Source organism: Oncorhynchus masou, chromosome 1 (genome assembly GCF_036934945.1).
Source record: "Oncorhynchus masou masou isolate Uvic2021 chromosome 1, UVic_Omas_1.1, whole genome shotgun sequence".
In the NCBI taxonomy this organism is placed as follows: Eukaryota; Metazoa; Chordata; class Actinopteri; order Salmoniformes; family Salmonidae; genus Oncorhynchus; species Oncorhynchus masou.
Genome location: NC_088212.1, coordinates 19,638,425 through 19,666,249, shown reverse-complemented (window position 1 = coordinate 19,666,249; position 27,825 = coordinate 19,638,425). Strand labels below are relative to the sequence as shown.

Below are 27,825 nucleotides of genomic sequence, written 5' to 3'. Positions count from 1 at the left end.
TTTTTGCCATAGGGTTGACTACTCTGCTGCAACTTTTTGCCACCTAGTTTGCTTAATATAAGGAATTTTATAAATAGCATTTACTTCTACTCATATGGCAATTGAGTTTTTTTCTACCACTGTACCTAATAACATTTAAAACCAAATACTTTTAGACTTTTAAATTTTTTATTAACCCTTGTGCTTTGCTGAAAAATAAGTATGTCCATTGTGGTATGGGTCAGATTGATCCGCACAGTTTAAACACACTCATGACAGTCAAAGAATAAATTAAAAATAGCCCAAACTTTATTTTGTCTTGTCAGACTTTTCAAAAAGAATACAACATTTGATTTCAAAAACTCAATATTTGTTAAACATATTTCCTTCTCACAAACAAGCATTTTCTATTTACCCAAGTATACATTTTTCTTGTATTTCCCAGTAACAGTAACACTTAGGTGTTAATTTACCCTATTGGTCAAAATGATCCCTTCAGTCTTTCTCTCCACATGTTGAACACAATGTACCTGAATCAAATCAAATTTTATTTGTCACATGTGTTCTTTCTGCAGGTGTATTTATTGCATTCTACACAAGTGGTGCTGGTTTTACTGTCTTGTCAAGGGGGGCAGAGCAAATCGTGTAGGCCCCGGAACAATTTGGATTACATTGGAAGCTAACAGTCTACCTTGACTTTGTGGTGATGGTGTCCATTCTATATGACCATCTTTAGACTTCCATGTCCTCTCTTCTCTGGGTGATGGTTGTTGCATGCTCTCTCATCTGATGGAGGGGATGGTATGGCAGACTCCCCTGAATCCTCTTCACCAAAGAAAAATTCACAATCTGGATCATCAACAGCATTGTCCTCTGTCTCTGAAATGTCATCTGTCTCTGAAACCTCTTCTAATTTACTGTCCCAGTCCAGAATTTGTGATTAGGCTTCATTCGCTGAAAATCTTTTGGAGCTCGTTTTTGAGTGTCTGCGTCAAAGATCTGCTGATCTCGCGCAAAGAAAGAGATGCTTGGGAAAGCTCATTTTCATCCAAACATAATTATAAAAATGCAACCAGAACCAGTCAAAACAAAATACATCAAATGTACTTGTGTAATTTGTACCTGAGAAAATATCTATACAGATGAAAGCCTCTCCAGGTCAAAATGACCCACAACATGTTTGTATACAAAATCTACATCTACACATCAGTTCATGACCTAAAATGAGGAAAACTCATTTAAATCCATGGAGAAAAAGAGACATTAACTAGTATTTTAGACAACTCAAAAGTGGAAATGGGTCAAATTGACCCGCAACATAATAGTAGGGTTAGGGTATCTTTACCTATACTCAAGTATGACAATGGAGTACTGTTTCTACCACTGCTATCCATTTCTATGGTTTAGCGCAGTAGTGCGCAAAGGGCGTCATTGATTAGAGGGGAATAATGAAAACCAGAAGTGTCCTCTCCTCAAAATGTGTGGGAGAAAAAAATATATATTGTACTAAAAGGTAGTTGATAAACTATGTCCTTTCAATTTGGCACCCATGCCATTTTCTTGTTTTGTTTGTCTCTAACGTGCTTGTATACACATTCCATTGGACTACTACTTGCAGAAAAGGGCTGATAAAGCTTCCATAGATGGCTGCCTGCTACTTTTAGCAGGATCGGTGGTATCCGGGATATTGGGTACGTACCACCTCTTGAGGTTACCCAATTGAAGTAAGTTCTGGACATCCCAAGGAAATCGAATAGCACTAACCCTTGTTGCAGTGTTGGCATCACTTGACTCCACTTCCTTGTTTTCAAGCAAGCCAGCTAAACATCACAGCTTCCTCCCCCTCCCAACGAGAATGGAAATCAGACTGCAACAGTGCTGAATATTAATTGAACTAGCTATGTAAAGAGTCTCGTAGCTAGCTTATAAATTGAACGGATCATTCACTGTCAAAACATATCCTTGCTTAAACAGTGAAGCGGCTTTCAGGTAAGATTTGTCAACATCTAGCTAGCTTTAACTGTTGTTAGCTAGCATAAAGGTTGGCTACTGTACATGAATCAGTGGCACATAGTTGTTTATCAGAGGCAGACTCAGATGTTGATGTCCTGAGATTTGCTCCCTCACTTTTCAGAATACATTTCACTGATTCAAAATATCATAGTTCGCTAAGCTAAAGTTGTAACCATTTCCAGATATTATATTCTAGCTAGCTACTAACGTCATAACTTGGCTACATCATGCTTAGCGCTAGCTAACGTTTGCTGTTTTAGCCACAACTAGGTAACTAATTTGTCTGTTCTGTCAACTATTCAAAAATAGGCTTTTTTATCATGTCGGATCAGTGTTTTCTAATTACTTTAAACAAATCAGATTAATCTGACCTAATTAGCGACCAATACATTAGGCCACACAATAACCCATATCGTTGAGTTTAATCAGCTACTGCTAAAAGCGCTTAGTCTCGTACGAACCATTCTGACTTTGCGGATACCTTGACGCGAAACAATGTGAGCTCGCGAGATCAGGATGGTTCGTACAAGGTTATGAGTCTCTTACTCGAGCTAGCTTGCTCAACTGGTTGTTTTACTGTCCTTGTAGTATGTACACTGAACAAGAATGGAAACGCAACATGCAACAATTTCACAGCTCATAAGGAAATCAGTCTATTTAAATAAATTCATTACGCCCTAATCTACGTATTTCACATGACTGGGAATACAGATCTGCATAGGCTGGTCACAGATACCTTTTTAAAAGTAGGGTCATGGATCAGAAAACCAGTCAGTATCTGTTGTGACCACTATTTGCATCATGGAGCGCGACATATCTCCTTCATAGAGTCGATCAGGCTGTTGATTGTGACCTGTGAAACGTTGTTCGCACATCCATTGAAGATAAGTGGAAGTGGCTTGATATTGGCAGGAACTGGAACACACTGTCGTACACGTTGATCCAGAGCATCCTAAACATGCTCAATGGGTGACATGTCTAGTGAGTATGCAGCCAGTGGAAGACATTTTCAGCTTCTAGGAATTGTGTACAGATCCTTGTGACATGGGGCTGTGCATTATCATGCTGAAACAACATGAGGTGATCTCGGCAGATGAATGGCACGACAGTGATCCTCAGGATTTCGTCACAGTATCTCTGCATTCAAATTGCCATCGATAAAATGCAATTGTGTTCATTATCCATAGCTCATGGCTCCCCATACCATAACCCCACCGCCACTATGGGGCACTCGGTTCACAACGTTGAAATCAGCAACCTGCTCGCCAACACAACGCCAAAGTGCTATCTGCCCGGTACAATTGAAACCAGGATTCATCTGTGAAGAGCACACTTCTCCAGCGTCCCAGTGAGCACTTTCCCACTGAAGTCAGTTACGACGCCGAAATGCAGTCAGGTCAAGACTGGTGAGGACTATGAGCATGCAGATGAACTTCCCTGAAACGGTTTCAAAATTTATTCAGTTGGTCAAACCCACAGTTTCATCAGCTGTCCGGGTGGCTGTTCTCAGACGATCCCGCAGGTGAAAAAGCTGGATGTGGAGGTCACACGTGGTCTGCAGTTGTGAGGCTGGTGGTAAAGAAATTAACATTCAATTCTCTGGCAACAGCAGTGGTGGACATTTTCTGTCAGCGTGCCAATTGCTCGCTCCCTCAACTTGAGACATCTGTGGCATTGTTGTGACACAACAGCACATTTTAGTGGCCTTTTATTGTCCCCAGCACAAGGTGCACCTGTGTACTGAGTATGCTGTTTAATCAGCCTTTTGATATGCCCCAGCTGTCAGTTGGATGGATTATCATTGGTAAATGAGAAATGTTCACTAACAGTGATGTAAACAAATTTGTGCACAGTTTGAGTAACTTTTTGTGCATATGGGACATTTCTGGATTTTTTTTATTTCAGCTCATGAAACATGGAACCATCCCTTTACTTATTCAGTATGTTGAGGTGCCGACTTTCTTCTGACATTACCGTGGTTTGAGCTAGCCCCATTAGCAGTATTGTTAGCTAGCTAATCGGATAGCTATCATTACCTATGTAGATATGGTTTGACAGAGGTAGGTAATTTGTTAATCGTGAAGCATGATTCATGATTTGCATGCTCTTCCAGTTGAGTTGGTTTCATGCATTATCAGCTCCCTATAATTCCGGATACTAATAAAACTGTTCCTGTACCAGTTATTTGCATTGACTAACTTGAGAGGCAGACACACAGTACAGACCTGAGCACAACAGTTTATGACATGCAAGAAACCCGAAACCTTCTGCAAAGAACTAATGTAAAAAAGGTCTACCCAAACCTATTTCACAGCACACCCACCAAGGACTGTAGACACGCAGATTTAAAGGGATACTTCTGGATTTTGGCAATGAAGCCCTTATCTAGTTTCCCAGAGTCGGATGAACTCATGGATACAATTTTTATGTTGTCTCTGCATCCAGTATGAGGGACGTTAGAGGTAGTTTTGCAAGTCAATGCTAACTAGTGTTAGCACAATGACTGGAAATCCATCGTATATACGAGCATGTTAGCAGTTACCATAGACTCTGTCATTTGGCTAACGCTAGTTAACAACTTCCTTCAAACTGCACGCAGAGACATACTCATGTAGATCTTGACTCTGGGGAAGTAGAAAAGGGCTGCATTGCCGAAATCCTCATGTATCCCTTTTAACCTTTCACTGAACTGCATGATAGATTTTTATGCCCTGTGGTCACTAGGGCCCTGTTTTGTAGGTGTTTAACCAATGTCTCTCACTCTCGTCTTCAGGAGGCAATGGGGGGGTTGGGTAATGGTCGTCGAGGGGGGCGGTCTCCTCCTCTTATGATTGGTGCTCTGATCGCTTGTGTCCTCGTCCTGGGTTTCAACTACTGGGTCTCGAACTCACGGAACTTGGAGTTACAGGTGTGTGTGATCTTTAATCAAATATATTTATAACTAAACCAAGATATTTAATCTGTGTTGTTTACGTGGGGTGTGTGTGTGTGTGTGTGTGTGTGGGGGGGGGTGTAACTAATGGCTGGGGCTAGGGTTTAGGTTTAGAGAAGGGCATAAACTAATCCCAGGGTTACAGTCCGTGTTTTTGAAGTGGATTGGAAACGAGGCCGAGCCAGTTGGAGAAGTTGTATGGAGAAAGGCAAGCTGTTTAGATTAATGAATATGGTAAGCTGAAGTATGTGATTAGAACAAGGGCCATGTCATAGAGTAGAATGAGTAAGCTAATTTTGTACCGCTTTTTTAAGTGATCAAAGATTCTCTAAGCCTTTGTTTTGAATGATGCTACTCTGACCCTGTGTGTGCTGTGGTGGCGGGCAGACAAAGCTGTATGAGTTGGAAGCGCAGATACGTCGGGCGGCGTCAGAGCGTGGGGCAGTGGAGGTGAAGAAGAACGAGTTCCAGGAAGAGATTCAGCGGCTGAAAGAGGAGAGCAGCCGCATGCAGAGCCTGAACAAGAGGCTGGAGGGAGTCCACAACACCTGTAGCCAGGAAAAGGTAGTTTACTGTACTGGAGTGTACTCACCTGAGCACTGCATCATAGATGGATGCATAATACACACCTGAGCACAACACCACTTCTAACTTGCACACACACAGTTCTTCACCAACATGCAGCCCTCAGGACAATGCAACATGTAAAGTGTGATCAACACATTTGTATATTCTAAACGTCATTGAATCAGTGCGAGGGATTTTTCTGCCATTCAAAAGTCCAAACCGTGTAATAAAAAAATGATACATTTTCAGACTGGAAAAACACTAAACTTAAATGACTAAAACCAGATGAAATATGTAGAAAATATAATTTGCCTATATATTTTTCTTTAATAATCTTTGAGATTTTACAATCACCTAAATAAAAGATAGACTGGAAGAACTGAAAATTCCAAAAACAAGGAATTTAGCAGTAAAGGATCACCGCATTAGCCATGGTAAAATGCATTGAATTGCAGGACATGTGCTTTAAAACGGCAACAGTTTCTCAGCTCCATGGCAAACTGTGTAGAATTGCAGAAAATTCACTTTGTAATTTTGAACGTTCCTCTCAGCTCCATGTAGAAATCTGCAGGAATTTGGCTTGATAATGTAAAAAATAATAATAATCTACACTGCCAAGATGTGGCCTCTAATTAGTGCTATCAGTTTCTTTGTGATCGAGGACTGTACTAAGTTGCCCATACTGTATACGCCACCTTGCTGGTAGCCAGTCCTGAGTTTTGCTCCCTCAGATAGGTACCTTCGTCCATAGATAAGTGTACCTATTGTTTATGGAGTGTGTTTGTGTGTGAATTCCCAGTAAAGGTGTGATACCATGGCAGCATGGAAAGGGAATTGTGACCATCTGAGTACCTACTGGGTTCACACACACAGATCCCAAAAAAATGAGTCATGTCTGTTTTCCTTTAGGCAAGCCAACTGATAAATATATCCTCCAGTACCAAAGTAATACAGGACCTGAAAAGTAAGATGCTTTTTTTTTGTTGCTTCTGCCTACCTGTCTCTTTTCTGTCTTTAGTGTTGTGAAATCTCACTCTCTTAATCCAAAGTGTATTGTTTTTTTATCCCCAGGACTTAATACTACCTGTGAATTTGTCTCTGCAGGTCAGTTAAATGAGCTAAATGAGGACCTGGGTAAAGTTCAGAAAGAGTTCCAGAGTTGCCAAGGCAATCTTAACACCCTGAACAAAAAACTCACCTATGACATGTAAGGCCCTCTATTATACACAGTCCCGCCATTTATGGAACGTGTATGACATAATCATACATCACACATTTAGAGTCTTATGTGACCTTGTCAGAGGTAATTTATCAAATCTTAATGTGCAAGTAATAACATGTGGTGTTTGTATAGGACTCAGTGTAACACTCAGATACTAGCACAGAGGGAGGACTGTGCTGAAAAGGTGGCTGCAGCCAAGCGGGAAGTTCAAAAGAAACTGGAGATGAAGAACCCAGCAGTGTCCTCCCAGGTAAACCGGTAATCATGTTCAACGCTCACATCGTAGACCAGGGATCATCAGCTAGATGTAGCTGTGGGACAAGGTTTTTCTTGAGCGGATGGTCGGGGGGCCGGAACACAATAGTTTGTAGACTGCAAATTGACCGCAAGAAGCCCAAACGGATCATATTTGACAAATACACTGCTCAAAAAAATAAAAGGAACACTAAAATAACACATCCTAGATCTGAATGAATGAAATATTCTTATTAAATACTTTTTTCTTTACATAGTTGAATGTGCTGACAACAAAATCACACAAATTATCAATGGAAATCAAATTTATCAACCCATGGAGGTCTGGATTTGGAGTGACACTCAAAATTAAAGTGAAAAACCACATTACAGGCTGATCCAACTTTGATGTAATGTCCTTAAAACAAGTCAAAATGATGCTCAGTAGTGTGTGTGGCCTCCACGTGCCTGTATGACCTCCCTACAACGCCTGGGCATGCTCCTGATGAGGTGGCGGATGGTCTCCTGAGGGATCTCCTCCCAGACCTGGACGAAAGCATCCGCCAACTCCTGGACAGTCTGTGGTGCAACGTGGCGTTGGTGGATGGAGCGAGACATGATGTCCCAGATGTGCTCAATTGGATTCAGGTCTGGGGAACGGGCGGGCCAGTCCAGCCACTTCCTCTTGCAGGAACTGCTGACACACTCCAGCCACATGAGGTCTAGCATTGTCTTGCATTAGGAGGAACCCAGGGCCAACCGCACCAGCATATGGTCTCATGAGGATCTCATCTCGTTACTTAATGGCAGTCAGGCTACCTCTGGCGAGCACATGGAGGGCTGTGCGGCACCCCAAAGAAATGCCACCCCACACCATGACTGACCCACCGCCAAACCGGTCATGCTGGAGGATGTTGCATGCAGAACGTTCTCCACGGCGTCTCCAGACTGTCACGTGCTCAGTGTGAACCTACTTTCATCTGTGAAGAGCACAGGGCGCCAGTGGTGAATTTGCCAATCTTGGTGTTCTCTGGCAAATTAAAAACATCCTGCACGGTGTTGGGCTGTAAGCACAACCCCCACCTGTGGACGTCGGGCCCTCATACCACCCTCATGGAGTCGGTTTCTGACCGTTTGAGCAGACACATGCACATTTGTGGCCTGCTGGAGGTCATTTTGCAGGGCTCTGGCAGTGCTCCTCCTGCTCCTCCTTGCACAAAGGCGGAGGTAGCGGTCCTGCTGGGTTGTTGCCCTCCTACGGCCTCCTCCACGTCTCATGATGTACTGGCCTGTCTCCTGGTAGCGCCTCCATGCTCTGGACACTACGCTGACACACAGCAAACCTTCTTGCCACAGCTCGCATTGATGTGCCATCCTGGATGAGCTGCACTACCTGTGTAGGTTGGAGACTCTGTCTCATGCTACCACTGGAGTGAAAGCACTGCCAGCATTCAAAAGTGACCAAAACATCAGCCAGGAAGCATAGGAACTGAGAAGTGGTCTGAAGTGGTCTGTGGTCCCCACCTATTCCATTTGCACAACAGCATGTGAAATTTATTGTCAATCAGTGTTGCTTCCCAAGTGGACAGTGTGATTGACTTGGAGTTACATTGTTGTTTAAGTGTTCCCTTTATTTTTTTGAGCAGTATATATTTCACCTCTTGCTTACATTTGTATACAATCACATGTCTATATTACGTGTGGAAATTCTTAAACAAAATTAAAATCACTTGGTGCTATAACAATGTTTTGCTCAACTTGAGGGGCCAAAGAAAATAATTTGGGCCATGGGCCGCCAGTTGGGGAACCCTGTCGTAGACCTTACCTATCCCCCATTAAGTACATCCAGGGATTTGACTCACAATCAGAACATTTACCCGACATGACCCTGAAGTGGCTGCCTGGCAAAAGTACCAACACAATTTCCATAATCTGACGTACTGAGTTTAGTTCACCATTGTATCCATCCACCACTGATAAAAGACCCTGAACATCATGAAGTATAGCTTGGCTGACCTGTGTGTGTGTGTGTGTGTGTGTGTGTGTGCGCACAGTGGTCAGAAAGTATGTGACCCTTTGGAATTACCTTGATTTCTGCATGAATTGGTCATGATCTGATCTTCATCGAAGTCACAACAATAGACAAACAGTCTGCTTAAACTAATAAAACAAACAATTCTAAATTAAAATGTAAATCACTGTGTAAACATTCACAGTGCAGGGTGGAAAAAGTATGTGAACCCTTGGATTTAATAACTGGTTGACGCTCCTTTGGCAGCAATAACCTCAACCAAATGTTTTCTGTAGTTGCGGATCAGACCTGCACAACGGTCAGGAGGAATTTTGGACCATTCCTCTTTACAAAACTGGTTCAGTTCAGCAATATTCTTGTGATGTCTGGCGAGAACTACTCTTGAGGTCATGCTACAGTCGGGAATCTGACTGGCCACTCCAGAAGGTGTATTTTCTTCTGTTGAAGCCATTCTGTTCTTGATTTACTTCTGTGATTTGGGTCGTTGTCCTGTTGCATCACCAAACCTCTGAGCTTCAATTGGCAGATGGGTAACCTTACATTCTGCAAAATGTCTTGATAAACTTGGGAATTCATTTTTCCAACGATAGCAAGCTGTCCAGGCCCCAAACCATGATGCTCCCTCCTCCGTACTTTAGAGTTGGGATGAGGTTTTGATGTTGGTGCTTTGCCTTTTCTCCGCATAGTAATGTGTTCCTTCCAAACAACACAACTTTAGTTCCACAGAATATTTTGCCAATCCAGGTGCTCTTTTGCGCATTTCAGACGTGCAGCCATGTTTTTGGACAGCGGTGGCTTTTTCCGTGGTGTCCTCCCATGAACACCATTCTTGTTTAACGTATCGTAGACTCGTCGAGATGTTAGCATGTTTCCAGAGATTTCTGTAAGTCTTTAGCTGACCCTCTAGGATTCTTCACCTCATTGAGCATTCTGCGCTGTACTCTTACATTTATCTTTGCAGGACGGCCACTCCTAGGGAGAGTAGCAGTGCTGAACCTTTATAGGCAATTCGTCTTACCGTGGACTGATTAACTTCAATGCTTTTAGAGATACTTTTGTAACCCTTTCCAGCTTTATGCAAGTCAACAATTCTTAATCTTCTGAGATCTTTTGTTCAAGACATGGTTAGCTGACTCCTGATTCAAATTTTATTGGTTTAGCAGATGTTATTGCGGGTGTAGCGAAATGTGTTTGCTTCTAGTTCCGACAGTGCAGCAATTTGCTTTTTGGAGAAGTCATTAGCCTAGGGGTTCACATACTTTTTCCATCCTACGCTGTGAATGTTTAAATTATGCATTCAATATAGACAAGGAAAAATACAATGATGTGTTTAAGCACAATTTGTCTTATGACTTAATACATTGACTTGCCGCTGTCATAAGTGGTTTTGTTTGGTAAATAAAAAATACACAAGATGAAATTAGATACAACTTTGACTATTTTCCCTGCAGACAAATGCAGCACCCACACAGAAAATTGGCTCCACTGAGGTGGGCGTGCCAGATAAAGAGGGGCCTGGGAAGGCAGGGCTGGATGACACTAAGACTACTCCTGTCCACGGCCACGCCCCTGAACCATCAGCAGCCAAAGGTCCTGCAGTGGACCTCAAAACCTCAGAGCTGGAGACCAATGAGATCGCAGTAGACAAAGGTACAGGACAAGATGGCTGCTCTCATTGAGGGTGGAAGGATCTGGGCCAATTAGACAATTTCATACCAGCTCTACCACTTCCTTATCAACTCATCTTTGACATGACATTACATACACACCATTTCTACCACAGTCATATTCACCATTACCCTTTAAGCAAGTACAACATGTCTTGAATTGGTAGTTTTGCTTCTGAGAGGCTGACATGTGTCTGCTGTCTGACACGAACTGGATGCTGCCCTTTGTCTAGCTCTCGACACTCCTGCGCTATCCCCTAAAGAGTCCCTGCCCTCCGCTGATGCTAAGGGGGACCAACCGGGGCCTGTAGAGGGGGCCAGTAAGCCCCGGAAAAATAACCTGACCGAGGACACGGAGCTGGAGGTGATGGACACACATGGAGGAGAGCCTCAGATAGAGGGTATGACTCGCACAGCCTCAACCCTGCACCCACCATCTCAGAAACTGTACAACCTCCTCCAGACCAGACGTTCCACAAGTCCAGGGAGGATAAGCCAGTTTGTCCCGCCATAATTATAAAAGTGTACTGTGTGAGAAAGTATCTAAAATGGGAAATAGTGAAACCTAGTATTGCCAAGGTTTGCGCCTTTACAGAGTCCGATGTGAGAAATGGAAACGCCAATCTTTTTCCCCTCCAGATGCCGACCCTGGTGCTGATGACATTCAGCTTAGCCAGTGGAAGGAAGAAGAGGCTCCTATTGGTCAGGAGAAGGTGGAGGATCCTGAGGAGGATTACGACGCAGACAAGCCGATAGTGGGCGGGGTCGACCCAGACCAACGGAACCAGATGGCTGAGAACATAGGTGGGGCCACACTCGTATAGGGGGGTCCTACCGTCACTCATGGGGGGAGGGTCCTACCGTCACACTCGTATGGGGAGGGGAGGTCCTAACCGAACTTCACATTTCTCTAGTAAAGGATACTTATCGTAATGAATGAAGTCAGCAAAATGCCTGCGATAAGTGACTGGTATAGTCCCAGCTCTAATGTATAGTAAAGATGCTGATGTGTTCACTCGTAGATAAGGAGGCTGAACGGGAAATGCAGGAAGAGCTGGCGGACTACAACGGAGACGACGAGAACGAAGGAGAGTTTGAGGCTGACAAACAGGCAGAGCTCGCTCAGTTCTGAGGTAACACACACACACAGTCTGTTTTAGTGATATACATACATCTAATTTTTGGTCTTGTTAGGTGGTTGGAGAAAGGTGGGAGAGAAGACCCTCCTCAATCCACTACCGAATCAGGAAGGGACTTCAGCTCCTCAACAGAACTGTTGTCAAGACTACCGTCTGTGTAAGACTTCTGCTCTTTCAGTGAAAGCATCTCACGGTTCGCCTTAATATACTCAAGTCTTCTGCAGTGAATGTATATTTTGTCGGGAAAACAGACTTTGGATTTCAGAACTGCTATAACCATGGGTGAAATGACAGTTTGTGATAACATCCCAGATCGTGCTGTTAGAGAACTGTACTCCGATTCACACTAGTCTTGATAATGACTTAATGTGCAGTTAGTTACACTTAGCAGTTCTTACAGTAGTTTCATAAACCAATAGAAAATGAGATGTCCTGCTGTATGACAATGTGAATAAGGTTTTTGTTTCATAATTTGATATGTTGGCAGGGATCATTCAACCCTGCATAGTCTAAGCTTGATGGTCATGTGTCCTGCTCATCATAGAATAACTATTTTGTAAAAGTGGCCTCTGTGCACCAGGCAGACCCACTACTGTAAATGTTTCAGATATTATTTAGTTTTTTTATAGCCGACTCAAATGGTAATTATGGTTGAACACAGGTTTGATTTTTTTTCTATTTAGATTGTTACAATGGATTTGTTGCTTACTGAACTGTTAAATAATCTTTTTTTATTGAGGGAATGTAGCACAGAAGGATGACAAAATAAATCATTTTAATACCATAGTTGGACAAGTTTGTTTTTGGTATTGTGAAGGATGTAGTTCTTCTGTCCTTTGGGATGTCTGATATTTGTAGTCCTTTGTGGGTCAGGACCAAAAAGACAATTGGGTAAAGGATGATCTTGTCCTGGTCAACCAACTTCAGACACTGTCTCCCTCTGTCCTATCATAGCGACCGACCACAGTTACGCAGATGGAAAAAGTTGGTGTACGGAGACCGGGTCAGGGAGGTGGGTACGAGTTGTCATAGTAATGCAGGGCTCTGATTCAGATGATCTTGACCACAGGGAAGTACTTGTGAGTGGAGAAATCAAACTCCGGTAGTACCTAGAAATGGGGAGTACCATTTGTTCAATGTTTCAATTTCCCAATATATTTTGTAGTGCATTTTGTTCCTCCCATTGTTACCTTTGTCTCCTTCTTGTGCCCGCCGGCAAGTAGTTTCATGACCACAATGTTGGGTTTGGCCACTTTTAGGATGCGATTTACCTGCAATGTAAAAAAAAAAAAAACATTTAGACCCACAAACTTGAGGCACAACCTCAAACTATTAGTGGTTAAAAGGTTTACTGACCTCTGGGTCAGGGCTGGGGACGTTCTCCAGGATCAGTTTGGCCTGCTGGAAGTGTTTACTGGCTGCCATGTAGAGGTCAGCTGACTGAGGAGGAGGACTGTACTTCTTCAGATCAGACATCTCCTACAGCCAACATAAACCGAGAGGCACAGGTCGTCTTTTTAATCTCCGTTATAAACATGTAATTCCTGAGCTATTCTATGCAGCATGTCTGCAATTTAAGTCAACCAGATGCATACAATCAGAGCTAACAATGGTTGGTAATACTACTGTACCTTGAATTGGACGTAATGGACTGGCGGGGGAGTGACCACACTGTTGAAGGGGGCAAAGCGATGCTCGTATCGCACCTGCTCGCTGTCCAACTCAAACTGCGGCTTCCGCACCTTTCCGTCCATATCCAGGGCGATCATAGTCTGCACCAACAGACAGGAGTTCAGTGTGTGTGTCCATCCACCATCCAAGTGAGGATGACTTTCACTTCAGCAGTAACAAATTCATGAACTTCTTTTGAGGAAAAGATCATGATTATTAGAAAACAAATTACAGACTCCTCTTTAAATCTAGGTATTCCTTCAAAGCTCAGTTGTCCTGATTCTGCACAACTCTGCCAGGACCTAGTATCTAGAGAGACACTCAATTGCTTTAGTGCTATATCTCTTGACACAATGATGAAAATAATCATGGCCTCTAAACCTTCAAGCTGCATACTGGACCCTATTCCAACTAAACTACTGAAAGAGCTGCTTCCTGTGCTTGGCCCTTCTATGTTGAACATAATAAATGTCTCTCTATCCACTGGATGTGTACCAAACTCACTAAAAGTGGCAGTAATAAAGCCTCTTGACAAAGCCAAACCTTGACCCAGAAAATATGAACTATTTTATTTTACCTTTAACTAGGCAAGTCAGTTAAAGAACAAATTCTTATTTTCAATGACTGCCTAGGAACAGTGGGTTAACTGCCTGTTCAGAGGCAGAATGACTGAGAATGAGATTTGTACTTTGTCAGTTCGGGGATATGAACTTGCAACCTTCCGGGTTACTAGTCCAACACTCTAACCACTAAGCTACCCAGCCACCCCATTCACCTATATTGAATCTTCCATTCCTGTCAAATTTTAGAAAAGGCTGTTGCGCAGCAACTCCCGTCTGGTTTTAGACCCCATCATAGCACGGAGACTGCACTTGTGAAGGTGGTAAATGACCTTTTAATGGCATCAGACCGAGGCTCTGCATCTGTCCTCGTGCTGCTTTTGATACCATCGATCACCACATTGGTCTAGTTTAGATCTTATCTGTCGGAAAGATATCAGTTTGTCTCTGAATGGCTTGTCCTCTGACAAATCAACTGTACATTTCGGTGTTCCTCAAGGTTCCGTTTAGGACCTATTGTTTTCACTATATATTTTACCTCTTGGATGTCATTCGAAAACATGTTAACTTTCACTGCTATGTGGATGACACACCTGTACATTTCAATGAAACATGGTAAAGCCCCAAAATTGCCTGTGTTTCAGACATAAGGAAGTGGATAGCTGCAAACTTTCTACTTTTAAACTCAGACAAAACAGATGCTTGTTCTAGGTCCCAAGAAACAAAGATCTTCTGTTGAATCTGACAATCTTAATGGTTGTACAGTCATCTCAAATAAAACTGAAGGACCTCGGTGTTACTCTGGACCCTGATCTCTCTTTTGACGAACGTTTCAACGACAGCTTTTTTCCATCTACGTAACATTGCAGAAATCAGAAACCTTCTGTCCAAAAATGATGCAGAAAAATTAATCCATGTTTTTGTCACTTCTAGGTTAGACTACTGCAATGCTCTACTTTCCGGCTACCCGGATAAAGCACTAAATAAACTTCAGTTAGTGCTAAATACGGCTGCTAGAATCCTGACTAGAACCAAAAAAATCATTTGATCATATTACTCCAGTGCTAGACTCCCAACACTGGCTTCCTGTCAAGGCAAGGGCTGATTAAGGTTTAACTGCTAACCTACAACGCATTACATGGGCTTGCTCCTACCTATCTCTCTGATTTGGTCCTGCCGTACATACGTACGCTACGGTCACAAGACGCAGGCCTCTTAATTGTCCCTAGAATTTCTAAGCAAACAGCTGGAGGCAGGGCTTTCTCCTATAGAGCTCCATTTTTATGGAAGGGTCTTCCTACCCATGTGAGACGCAAACTCTGTCTCAACATTTAAGTCTTTACTGAAGACTCATCTCTTCAGTGGGTCATATGATTGAGTGTAGTCTGGCCCAGGAATGTGGAGGAGTGTGAACAGAAAGGCACTGGAGAAACAAACCGCCCTTTCTGTCTCTGCCTGGCCGGTTCCCCTCTTTCCACTGGGATTCTCTGCCTCTAACCCTATTACAGGGGCTGAGTCACTGGCTTACTGGTGCTCTTTCATGCTGTCCCTAGGAGGGGTGTGTCACTTGAGTGGGTTGAGTCACTGATGTGATCTTCCTGTCTGGGTTGGCGCCACCCCTTGGGTTGTGCCGTGGCGAAGATCTTTGTGGGCTACACTCAGCCTTGTCTGAGGATGGCAAGTTGGTGGTTGAAGATATCCCTCTAGTGGTGTGGGGGCTGTGCTTTGACAAAGTGGGTGGGGTTACATCCTTCCTGTTTGGCCTTGTCCGGGGGTATCATCGGATGGGGCCACAGTGTCTCCTGACCCCTGCTGTCTCAGCCTCCAGTATTTATGCTGCAGTAGTTTGTGTCGGGGGCTCGGGTCAGTTTGTTATATCTGGAGTACTTCTCCTGCCTTATCCGGTGTCCTGCGTGAATTTAAGTATGCTCTCATTCTCTCTTTCTTTCTCTCTCTCTCTCGATAGCCTGGTTTCTTTCTATGGAGTTTTTCCTAGCCAACGTGCTTCAATACCTGCATTGCTTGCAGTTTGGGGTTTTAGGCTAGGTTTCTGTACAGCACTTTGAGATATCAGCTGATGTACGAAGGGCTATATGAATAGATTTGATTTATGTGTGTAGTCTTGATAGAAAATGGGACTGCAACTGAGCCAGGACAGAGTATATGTTTAGGACAAGTGTGTGTGTACACTTACCTTGTACATGCCAGCACACATGTTTTGGTAGGCTTGGCTCATGGTGATTTCTCTGCTGAGGGGGCGAGCTGCAGGCAAACACATTCTTATTGAGGAGCATGTTATGGCTGGGTGGCGGCAGTGTAGTACCAGATGGATTCAATTAAATGTAAATACTGTGATGTAATCCTGACCTCCTTGGCCCTTCTTCTTCTTCTTGGTCTTCTTGCTGCTGCGTCCTTTCTGCTGCTCCTCCAGGAGGCGCTCCTCAGCCATCTGAGAGCTGTCCGCCCGACTCAGAGTGGACATGAGCCATGCATACAGGAACTCTGACAGATACCTACACACCACCTCAGTCAAGCATTCCTCAATCAAGTGAACACCGAACATATTTTCTTACGGCACAAATCGGTCAAGTGTACACATGGCACACACTCACCAGTAGATGTAGTAGTACTCGTGCATGCTGTAGAGTTCCAGCTCGAAGCCGCTGAGCAGGTACTGGATCATGATGCGCAGGTTGTGGTAGAGGATCCAGGTGCCCAGGCAGGCCAGGTGCTGTCTCTGGGGCTCCAGCTTCATCAGCAGGCTGTGCAGCGCTGCGTCCACCTTCTCTGCCTGCAGGGGGCGCCCCCACACCACAGTCAACCACAGGAGAACAGCAACATACAGTCGAGCACACCCACATTAGATAATTTACATCGCTAAACAGCAATGCATACGGTCTCTCTCTCACACCTCATCCTGCAGTGTGGCAAAATCCTCCAGGATGTGGCCTAGTTTGTCTCTCTGCCGAGCGCGGTTGTGTCCGTGAATCTGGATGAGACTGCAAAAGGGCTGCAGGGAAACAGTCCTGGGTTGTTTTAATATTGTTCCCAAACGATGGAGTATGTTTACAACTATCATGTTGATATCAAGGACTGTCAGAGCCACAGCTTGATCTATGCATTTGAGTGGTTACATTTCCCCTTATGCTAACCAAGTGGAGGGGATGCCATTTGGGCTGGAAAAAAAACAAATGAAGGATTGTGGCATTAATATAGAGAAGGTGTATTGGAATGCAGCCAGGTAACTTACTCTCGAGCAGTGTGCGACAAAGGAATCAATGTAGTCCTTGGCCTGGTGGTTATTATATAGGCAGCACCTGCAGAGGCAGTGCATGGATCAGTCAGTTTCAAAGACAGAGGTAGATCTTGAACTCAAATACCTCAAATGCATCCTTATTTCCTTGAGATATTTGAACGTAAGAATGCCACCATATACAAATACCAATTCAGATCTCTAACGACTTCTAGGAAGGAAGGATGCATTTGAAGGTAGGGCCATAGAAAGAAGCACTCCAATCTTCTATGACTTACTTGGAGGAGAGCACTGGTGGGCTGACAAAGTACCTCAGAGCATCTTTGATCATGTCCTGCATTGGTTGGGTCCCAAACACTTTCTTATTATCGATCAGGAACGTTGTCTAGAGACAGGGAGGGTATTCATCAGAACTGGATCCGAGAATTGTCCAGATGCACCAATCATGAGGGAGAATGTTCCTTACCTGCAGCAGAGACCTGGAGAGGACGCAGGGGGACTGCTCACTGAACTCACAGAAAAAGTCCTGAAAGCAGAATATTAAAACAACATTACTACAACCTTTAACAAATGCTTGAACAGGCAAACCATTATACAAGTATTGTCAGAATTTTATATTACAGTAATGTTGAAGTACAATAGTATTGTCAAAATTATTCTTGTTGTATTTACAGATGTAGTACCAGAATTCCATGAAGGTTAGTTGTGTTGATGACCTCGCACACGGTCTTAATGCGGTCGATGAGCTTGCTGAAGTAGTTGATCATCTCCTCCCTTTTGATGATCTTGGCATAGCGGGGGAAGGTGGGTGGCAGCAGTCTCTGGTTCACAAGTGGTTCAAACCCCATCATGATCGGGTGATCTGGAACGCAGGGTTCAGAACTGTGAGTGGTTCACTTGCGGTTAGAGTTTTTCTAAGTGAGTGAAGCATTCATTTTATGGTAGTGAGTGACACATTGGGCCTAGGTGCCATTGTGGAGTGTGTGTGTGTGTTACCTCCTTTAGTAGTATCGTTCTGGGACTGAATGCCATGTTCGATGCTGGAGCGGAGGGCTGGGAGGAGATCTGCCGCCTGCTGCATGAGTTTCTGAGCTTCACTCACTGAGCTGGTCTGACAGAGCCAACATGACATCACATGCTCAATCAAATGAATCAACCATTTGTTCCTTTTTTAGTAAAGCTAAGCTAAAAAGTGTGTGGTGTGCTTCTACATCTGCATTGCTTGCTCTTTGGGGTTTAGGCTGGGTTTCTGTATAAGCACTTTTTGACATCTGTTGATGCTTTATGAAAACATTTTATTTGTGTTACCTCTTTTTTCGTGAAGGCGATCAGCGCTGTCAGTAGAAGGCGTGTGAACTTGATCCGACTGAAAAGTGCCAAACACTGCTGATGCTGAGAAAGGAGGCAGAGAAACAGGTTAATAACAAGTCTCTCACACACTATACAGTGTACAAAACATTAAACACCTGCTCTTTCCATGAGACTGACCAGGTGAATCCATGATCCCTTATTGTAGGTGCCAGGCGCACCGGTTTTAGTTTATCAAGAACTGCAACGCTACTAAGTTTTCCTGTGTATCAAGAATGCTCCACCACCCACAGGACATCTTGACAACTGTGGAAAGCATAGGAGTCAACAAGGCCAGCATCCCTGTGGAATGCTTTTGACACCTCGTAGAGTCCATGCCCCGACAAATTGTTAATATTAGGAAGGTGTTCCTAATGTTTTTGTACTCTCAGTATCTTTGTAGGGACACAGATTTAGCTTGAGTTCCATTGACAGCTTTACCGCATCTATTGGATGGGAGAGATGATGGGGTGTACTGGTTGATATACTCAGAAACCGAGTGACTGATAGTCTTACCTCCAACTCCACCTCCGGGTCCCGCTGCTCACCCTGGCGACTGCGTGTGCTCTACAGGAGATGAAAGATAGAGGGGGAAAAAAAGAGGATAAGGAGAGCGAGGAAGAGGAGAACGCGTGACGGACGAGCTGTGGAGTTATGTTAGTGGCACAAAGAGTTGTATACACTAGCGGCCATCTCAGCTAAGTATCAGATACATTATTTAGTCATGTATTTCGTCACTTTGCCAGAGTCTGGTTAGCTATATTCGCACCGGTTGTGAGAGTGTAAGTGGATGGTGAAGACAGTAGTATGCATGTACCTTAACTTTCCTCTGTAACTCATCCTCCACATCCTTTAGCATACCTGTTGGTGCCATTGACATGTATAAAGTTAACTTGGCGCACACACATCACAACATTATTATTTTATACCTGCAATGCCAAACATGGAACTTAAGCCACGACATGAAAATCACCTGTAACCCGCAGGTCTGTCACATTGTTGGCCATCTTGAAGCCGTACGTCATGGCCTGGAAATCTTCCTGGAGACAGGACATAGAACAGGATCTTAAATATTATACCTAGAACTAAACTAAGCGTTGTTTCAGATCAGAAGACCTAGGAGTGGACATACAGTGCATTCGGAAAGTATTCAGACCCTTGACTTTTTCCAAATTTTGTTAAGTTACATCCTTATTCTCAAATTGATTAAGTAAAACATTTTACTCAGCGATCTACACTCAATACACCATAATGACAAAAGAGAAAACAGGTTATTAGACATTTTTGCAAATGTATTACAAATAAGAAAACAGAAATACCATATTTATTCAGACCCTTTCCTGAGACTCGAAATTGAGCTCAAGTGCATCCTGTTTCCATTGATCATCCTTGAGATGTTTCTATTTGTGGTAAATTAAACTGATTTGACATGATTTGGATAACTGTCTATATAAGGTCCCACAGTTGACAGTGCATGTCAGAGCAAAAACCAAGGCTTGAGGTCAAAGGAATTGTCCATAGAGGTCTGAGACACAAATCTGGGGAAGGGTACCAAAACATTTCTGCAGCATTGAAGGTCCTCAACACAGGAGCCTCCATCATTCTTGAATGGAACAAGTTTGGAACCACCAAACTTGCCATACAGCCAAACTGAGCAATCGGGCAGAAGGGCCTAGGTCAGGGAGGTGAACAAGAACACGATGGTCACTCTGACATAGCTCCAGAGTTCCTCTGTGGAGATGGGAAAACTTTCCAGTAGGACAACATTCTCAGCAGCACTACACCAATTAGGCCTTTATGGCAGAGTGGCCAGTCGGAAGCCACTCCTCAGTAAAAGGCACATGACAGCCTGCTTGGAGTTTGCCAAAAGGCACCTAAAGGATTCAGACCATGAGAAACAATATTTTCTGGTCTGGTGAAACCAAGATTTAATTGGCAGCATCATGCTGTGGGGATGTTTTTCAGCAGCAGGGACTGGGAGACGAGTCAGGGTCGAAAAAAAGATGAACAGAGCAAAGTACCGAGAGATCCTTTATGAAAATCTGCTCGAGAGCGCTAAGGACCTCAGACTGGGGCGAAGGATCATCTTCCAACAGGAAAATGGCCCTAAGCACACAGCCAAGACAACGCAGGAGTGGCTTTGGGACAAGTCTTTGAATGTCCTTCAGTGGGCCAGCCAGAGACCGGACTTGAACCCGATCGAACATCTCTGGAGAGACCTGAAAATAGCTGTGCTGTGACAATCCCCATCCAACTTGACAAAGCTTGAGAGGATCTACAGAGAAGAATGGGAGAAACCCCCCAAATACAGGTGTGCCAAGCTAGCAGCATCATACCCAAGCAGACTCGAGGCTGCAGTCACTGCCAAAGGTGCTTCAACAAAGTACTGTGTAAAGGGTCTGAATACTTATGTAAATGTGATTTCAGTTTTATATATATACACACATTTGCAAAAATATTTGAAAAAACAGTTTTTGCTTTGTCATTATGGGGAATTGTTGTAATTTGATAAGGGGGGGGAACAATGTAATCTATTTTAGAATAAGGCAGTAACGTAACAAAATGTTGAAAAAGTCAAGGGGTCTGAATACTTTCCGAATGCACTGTCGATGGGACACAGTCAAACTACAGGACTATAGGAGGTATAGAGACAGTTTGTTAACCTGGTCCCAGATCTGTTGGTGGTGTCTTGCTAATTTATTTGGCATGACAGAGTGTGTGAGTGATAGAGAATGTGTTCTGTGCAAAAGCCCAAAGAGACCAAACGTCTTACCTCCTCGAACACGGCGGCTTTGTTGACCTTCTCGCGGGCGATGTCGCACACCTTGAGGATGCCCAGAGTGAAGGCCTTGAGGGCAGGGTCCTCGATCAGGTCGGGGTTGTGGACGTAGAGGCAGGTGAACACTGTCTGGGCTAGGGAGTGACCCTCCAGCCAGGTGATCTACACACACACAAACAACTTAAAACTACTTACGTTTGTTTTGATTGGTAATTATTATGCATAGTGGGTTGATGCAGTTTGGTATTGATAAAGAAATTCAACTGACCAAGCAGCAGAAACAGGTGTCCATGATCCCAATCAGCTCAGGAAGACTGAGGTCCCTCACTCTGATAGCACCATCCTGGAGAGAGCAAGAGAGGAGAGAGACAAAAAAGGAGAAGAGAGCGTGAGCGACAGAGAGGAAAAGGAGAGGTGGGGGAGAGACTTAATGGACTATAATGCCCCTCACTAAAGGTTCAACATAAAACCAACATTTTCATTTCAGTCTGAAACTCCAGGAATCAGAGCCATACCTTGACTGCCTGTTCAAAGTTGAGGACTTTCCTGTTGACCTGATTACCAATCATCCCTGCGTCCATCTTGGGGTCCATCATCTCAATGGCAGACATAGCCTCGAACAGGCCAAACCTGCTGAAAACGCTGCCATTAAAAGACCTAAAGCTGTGTGTGTTGTCTAGTGATAGATAGATGCATGTATATTGCGGCACTTCAGTATTTCACTAACACAGCACATTTTAATTAATGGCATAGAGAACAGTGTGAGAAACAAACAGAAACACTCACAACTTGTCATGGAGCAACTCCCCAAGGTTGAGCTCTGTAAATACAACATGAGAAAACAAATACAAGAGTACTCAGTCATCTGAACTATGCTAACCTGTGCCATCCAGCTTGCATTTCAGACTGGTGGCACCAAATTCCCACACAGCTGAAATCACTGGGTCTACATTAAGAATTACTTTACTGTATTGGCCTTTCTTTTACTGGTTGTGCAGATTTACACCAATCTTTTGATGAGAAACCTGATTTAACAGGGAAGGCATTTCAGAACTGTCCAGCAAACAAATGAGAAGAACAAGTATCATAAACCCCCGATACACAATTCAAATCATCAGCACATCCTGACAAACGGTGTTAACGCATGTAACAGAACTCACAGACAGACACACGCACACTGAGTTTGTACCTTTGCATGCCCCTTTAAACTCATGTGTAATGTCCACCCAGTTTGTATTGTTCCTCATCTTCTCTGGGACACCCAATCCCCATCCGACATCGTCATCCTCTACTGATGACTTCATCACCATGGTTACAGCTGAAAGTAAAACCAGTAGGTTGCCAAATTCAAATAAGATAAAAATGTATAGAGCTATTGATGCAAGGACTGACCATCCATGATATCAAATGTATAATTTTACCCATGTGTTGAGACTATACAGTGTTCGTTTACATGTACGTTGTTCACAAACATCATTTGAGTAAAACAAGGTTATATGGGTTCTGATTGGAGTACAACTCAGTCACAGGGGGAAGGTCCAGGGGGAACTCAGCAGGCTATCATTTCTGCCAGTCAGAGTTGACTGTGAGGTCTGTGGATTCATTCAATACGATAACTAGCTAACCGCAATTTGTAATGAGGCACCGGAGTCTAATGTCATTGCACTAGCTAGCCAGTGTTAATAGCTAGTTATGCTAAATATCTTTGCTACGATTCTTTCCGAGCTGGAGCATAATAAATCAGTCGAGCTGGCTAATATTGACGATACTGTAGCTAGCTAACGTTAACTAGTTTGGGTCTCTCTGCATCAACACAAATGTTTAATCATACATATTAATCAAATTGCATAAAACATTTGGGCATATTTTGGGGACATTTGATGGGATCTTTTCGTTGTAAAATCACATAGCTACATACCTTGCTAACTGCTAGCGCTGCTAGAAAGTTGTCCGAGGCTCCTCCTCCTTCTTCGGCGGGGTTTATCGGCGGTTGGCATCCAACGTGATGGTGCATTACCGCCATCTACTGTACTGGAGTGTGAGCCAGGGACAGGGAGAAACTAAATCCTACCTGCCAGCCCAGTTGCTCTAAAAAAAAATAGAACAATATATGTGAGACTATATCTAATGATGTTCTTCTCAAAATACTCTTTAAACTAATTTCCTGTATCCCCTTCTCCCTCATAGATCTCAGCCGCTCTTTTTCCCTCTGATGCTGCCCACACTGTAGCAGTACCAGCTCCACAGTCTCTGTTTCCTGGCAATAACCACACTTTCCTGTTGGATGCTTTCCTATCACATTTAAGCTCTTTTTCAACTGGCTGTGTCCCACCCTTTATCTTGTAAAAAATAGCCTCCTCTCTTCTGTCCCTTTCTGCCGTTCTCCCCTCCCCGACTTTCCTTTGTACTTGAAATAAATGCCTGCCCTTAGTATCACTATTCCACTGCTCCTGACATCTCTACACCATCACTGTCCATATCAGGCTTTTTGCCTCTGCCTTGCTCGTTGAAACTACAACATCAACATCCCCACTACTAAGTGCTTGTTTAGCCAGTAAATCAACTGCCTCATTCCCCTCCACCCCCACATGAGCTGGGACGCAAGTAAATCTTATCTGCAACCCATCTGTCTAATCCTGCCATAGGTTTGTAGCACCTCATAAAGCAGGTCTTGTCTGCTACGTGAGCTGGACTGGAGACTCTAACACTGCACATGAATCAGAGCAAATAACTACTCTGTCTGGCTTGACTTCCTCCACCCACTGCAAGGCCAACAGTATGGTCATCAGCTCTGCCATGTATACAGCTATATGATCAGTTATACATTTCCTGACTTCCGCCCCATTCCTGCACTACAAATGCTGACCCAGTACGTCCTGTCCTTGGATCTTTTGAACCATCTGTGTAAATGGCAACAAAATCCTGATACGTCTGCATACTGTGTATCTTAAACAAATCAGATGGATCAACACCCTCTCTATCTTTCTGTAGTCTCTCCAACATTTCTAGATCAACTACTGGAAGCGGGAGTAGCCATGGTGGATTTACAGGAATAGCTACCGTTGGACTAAACTCCCTTCCATACAGTCCCATCCCCTTCGCCTGGGTATTACCCACCACCCAAAGCTTGTGTTCTGTCTTTGCTCATGTTCCCAGCGTGCCTGTAAAATCCTGTTCGCAGGACGAGACACCCCATGTCCTTGTAGGTTTACCCAATAATTCATTGCCTGCTACTGTCTCCTAATCTGCAATGGCATATCTCCCATCTCCACCTGTAGTGCAGTCACTGGGGACGTCCGAAACGCCCCACTATATGTTCTGAATCCTTGCTCCTGTATGACATCTAGCCTTTCCAATGAGGTCCGGGCTGCCGAACCATACGCTATACTGCCATAGTCTGTTACAGTTCGGATCAATGAGGAACACCCAACCCACCACTCCTTCCCTGTCAGACAGCCATCACATTTAGCACCTTCTTACACTTTCTCAATTTGTTGTGCTCAGATTAGTCTAGGGTCAAAGTATACCTCAAGGAACCTGGGTATACTCCAAGTTTTTCCCATATAATCCTCATCTCCCACCTTCCTCCTGGTAAAGAACACTGTCTGAGTTTTCTCTACAGGGAACCTGAATCTCCACATTAATGCCCACCACTCTACCTCATCAATTGCTTCATGTAGCTTCCTGACTATGTATGACACATTTTTTTTGTTTAACTAGGAAAGTCCGTTAAGAACAATTTCATTTTTACAATGATGGCCTACCGGGGAACAGTGGGTTAACTGCCTTGTTCAGGGGCAGAACGACAGATTTTTACCTCGTCAGCTCAGGGATTCAATCCAGCAACCTTTCGGTTACGAGCTCAACGCTCTAACCACTAGGCTACCTGCTGCCCAGGAGGAGGATTGAGAACAGAGAACAACTAATCACGTTCCCCTGTGGTGTACCATTATCCACCAGGCCTGATAGACTTCCCCACCCTCAGCTGGATAGACCTTCCAAACAGGAAATCCTTTTGCATTTACATTTACATTTAAGTCATTTAGCAGACGCTCTTATCCAGAGCGACTTACAAATTGGTGAATTCACCTTCTGACATCCAGTGGAACAGCCACTTTACAATAGTGCATCTAAATCATTTAAGGGGGGGGGTGAGAAGGATTACTTATCCTATCCTAGGTATTCCTTGAAGAGGTGGGGTTTCAGGTGTCTCCGGAAGGTGGTGATTGACTCCGCTGTCCTGGCGTCGTGAGGGAGTTTGTTCCACCATTGGGGGCCAGAACAGCGAACAGTTTTGACTGGGCTGAGCGGGAACTGTACTTCCTCAGTGGTAGGGAGGCGAGCAGGCCAGAGGTGGATGAACGCAGTGCCCTTGTTTGGGTGTAGGGCCTGATCAGAGCCTGGAGGTACTGCGGTGCCGTTACCCTCACAGCTCCGTAGGCAAGCACCATGGTCTTGTAGCGGATGCGAGCTTCAACTGGAAGCCAGTGGAGAGAGCGGAGGAGCGGGGTGACGTGAGAGAACTTGGGAAGGTTGAACACCAGAGGGCTGCGGCGTTCTGGATGAGTTGTAGGGGTTTAATGGCACAGGCAGGGAGCCCAGCCAACAGCGAGTTGCAGTGATCCAGACGGGAGATGACAAGTGCCTGGATTAGGACCTGCGCCGCTTCCTGTGTGAGGCAGGGTCGTACTCTGCGGATGTTGTAGAGCATGAACCTACAGGAACGGGCCACCGCCATGATGTTGGTTGAGAACGACAGGGTGTTGTCCAGGATCACGCCAAGGTTCTTAGCGCTCTGGGAGGAGGACACAATGGAGTTGTCAACCGTGATGGCGAGATCATGGAACGGGCAGTCCTTCCCCGGGAGGAAGAGCAGCTCCGTCTTGCCGAGGTTCAGGTTGAGGTGGTGATCCGTCATCCACACTGATATGTCTGCCAGACATGCAGAGATGCGATTCGCCACCTGGTCATCAGAAGGGGGAAAGGAGAAGATTAATTGTGTGTCGTCTGCATAGCAATGATAGGAGAGACCATGTGAGGTTATGACAGAGCCAAGTGACCTAACCTTCATAAAGCCACTTTTGCTACCCCAATAATATCAAGCTTAATTAAAAAACCCTCCTTCCACATCATATCAAATGCCTTCTCCACATGAAAAAAGACAGCTCTGCTTCTAAGCAGAGCACTGGGTCCACTGTTCCCCTACCCTTCCTAAAGCCACTCTGATGTGGCAAAACTATCCCCTGCTCTCCAGGAAGTAAGTTAGCCTCTCCGTAATCATACGTTCCATAATCTTACATAGAGTTGAAGTCGGAAGTTTACATACACCTTAGCCAAATACATTTAAACTATGTTTTCACAATTCCTGACATTTAATCCAAGTAAAAATTCCCTGTCTTAGGTCAGTTAGGATGACCACCTTATTTTAATAATGTGAAATGTCAGAATAATATTAGAGAGAATATTTATTTCAGCTTTTATTTCTTTCATCACATTCCCAGTGGGTCAGAAGTTTACATACACTCTATTAGTATTTGGTAGCATTGCCTTTAAATTGTTTAACATGGGTCAAACATTTTGGGTAGCCTTCCACAAGCTTCCCACAATAAGTTGGCTGAATTTTGTCCCATTCCTCCTGACAGAGCTGGTGTAACTGAGTCGGGTTTGTAGGCCTCCTTGCTCGCACATGCTTTTTTTGCCCACAACTTTTCTATAGGATTGAGGTCAGGGCTTTGTGATGGCCACTCAAATACCTTGACTTTGTTGTCCTTAAGCCATTTTGCCACAACTTTGGAATTATGTTTGGGGTCATTGTTCATTTGGAAGACCCATTTGCAACCAAGCTTTAACTTCCTGACGGATGTCTTGAGATGTTGCTTCAATATTTTCACATAGTTTTCTTTCCACATGATGCCATCTATTTTGTGAAGTGCACCTGTCCCTCCTGCAGCAAAGCACCCCCACAACATGATGCTGCCACCCCGTGCTTCACGGTTGGGATGGTGTTCTTCGGCTTGCAAGCCTCCCCCTTTTTCCTCCAAACATAATGATGGTCATTATGGCCAAACAGTTCTATTTTTGTTTCATCAGACCAGAGGACATTTCTCCAAAAAGTACAATCTTTGTCCCCGTGTGCAGTTGCAAACCGTAGTCTGGCTTTTTATGCCGGTTTTGGAGCAGTGGCTTCTTCCTTGCTGAGCGGCTTTTCAGGTTATGTCAATATAGAAATAGTTTTACTGTGGATATAGATACTTTTGTACCCGTTTCCTCCAGCATCTTTACAAGGTCCTTTGCTGTTGTTCTGGGATTGATTTGCACTTTTCACACCAAAGTACATTTACCTCTAGGAGACAGAACGCCTCTCCTTCCTGAGCGGTATGACGGCTGTGTGGTCCAATAGTGTTTATACTTGCGTACTATTGTGTGCACA

General features: G+C 44.1%; 2 protein-coding genes across 4 annotated transcripts; one reads left to right on the top strand and one right to left on the bottom strand.

Annotated features, from left to right (window-relative positions):
- Positions 1 to 1,769: 1,769 nt before the first annotated feature.
- golm1 (golgi membrane protein 1) lies at positions 1,770 to 12,571 on the top strand. 2 transcript variants are annotated; one of them, XM_064956405.1, is made up of 11 exons: positions 1,771 to 1,968; positions 4,766 to 4,900; positions 5,312 to 5,488; positions 6,401 to 6,455; positions 6,596 to 6,698; positions 6,846 to 6,963; positions 10,431 to 10,629; positions 10,880 to 11,047; positions 11,286 to 11,450; positions 11,669 to 11,779; positions 11,841 to 12,571. In XM_064956405.1, exons 2-10 carry the CDS (start codon positions 4,772 to 4,774, stop codon positions 11,776 to 11,778), a joined length of 1,224 nt encoding a protein of 407 aa, XP_064812477.1. In that variant the 5' UTR covers positions 1,771 to 1,968; positions 4,766 to 4,771; the 3' UTR covers position 11,779; positions 11,841 to 12,571. The 2 variants fall into 2 exon arrangements, with proteins under 2 accessions (XP_064812556.1, XP_064812477.1); XM_064956484.1 differs by having other exon boundaries at positions 1,770 to 1,968; positions 11,669 to 12,571.
- Positions 12,542 to 23,433, bottom strand: naa35 (N-alpha-acetyltransferase 35, NatC auxiliary subunit). Of its 2 annotated transcripts, none has more exons than XM_064956276.1 (23): positions 23,314 to 23,433; positions 22,585 to 22,713; positions 22,182 to 22,215; positions 21,911 to 22,025; positions 21,664 to 21,738; positions 21,390 to 21,557; positions 19,590 to 19,656; positions 19,434 to 19,477; positions 19,133 to 19,183; positions 18,578 to 18,661; positions 18,266 to 18,380; positions 17,953 to 18,131; positions 17,736 to 17,795; positions 17,548 to 17,654; positions 17,267 to 17,333; positions 16,928 to 17,026; positions 16,629 to 16,807; positions 16,384 to 16,529; positions 16,211 to 16,278; positions 13,417 to 13,557; positions 13,142 to 13,264; positions 12,976 to 13,056; positions 12,542 to 12,894 (listed from the first exon to the last, which is right to left on the bottom strand). In XM_064956276.1, the coding sequence occupies exons 2-23, from the start codon at positions 22,703 to 22,705 to the stop codon at positions 12,835 to 12,837; spliced, it is 2,184 nt and encodes a 727-aa protein (XP_064812348.1). In that variant the 5' UTR covers positions 22,706 to 22,713; positions 23,314 to 23,433; the 3' UTR covers positions 12,542 to 12,834. The 2 variants fall into 2 exon arrangements, with proteins under 2 accessions (XP_064812348.1, XP_064812269.1); XM_064956197.1 differs by having other exon boundaries at positions 21,911 to 22,028; positions 23,314 to 23,431.
- Positions 23,434 to 27,825: the final 4,392 nt, after the last annotated feature.

Excerpts from the sequence above, each read along its gene's own strand:
- golm1 (XM_064956484.1), top strand. The coding sequence starts at position 4,772 with ATGGGGGGGTTGGGTAATGGTCGTCGAGGGGGGCGGTCTCCTCCTCTT. Across the intron at positions 6,964-10,430 it reads ACCCAGCAGTGTCCTCCCAG|ACAAATGCAGCACCCACACA; the intron begins GTAAACCGGTAA and ends TTTTCCCTGCAG. Across the intron at positions 10,630-10,879 it reads TGAGATCGCAGTAGACAAAG|CTCTCGACACTCCTGCGCTA; the intron begins GTACAGGACAAG and ends CCCTTTGTCTAG.
- naa35 (XM_064956197.1), bottom strand. The coding sequence starts at position 22,705 with ATGGTGATGAAGTCATCAGTAGAGGATGACGATGTCGGATGGGGATTG. Across the intron at positions 19,184-19,433 it reads AGTTACAGAGGAAAGTTAAG|AGCACACGCAGTCGCCAGGG; the intron begins GTACATGCATAC and ends CATCTCCTGTAG. Across the intron at positions 16,279-16,383 it reads GAAGAAGAAGGGCCAAGGAG|CTCGCCCCCTCAGCAGAGAA; the intron begins GTCAGGATTACA and ends GTTTGCCTGCAG.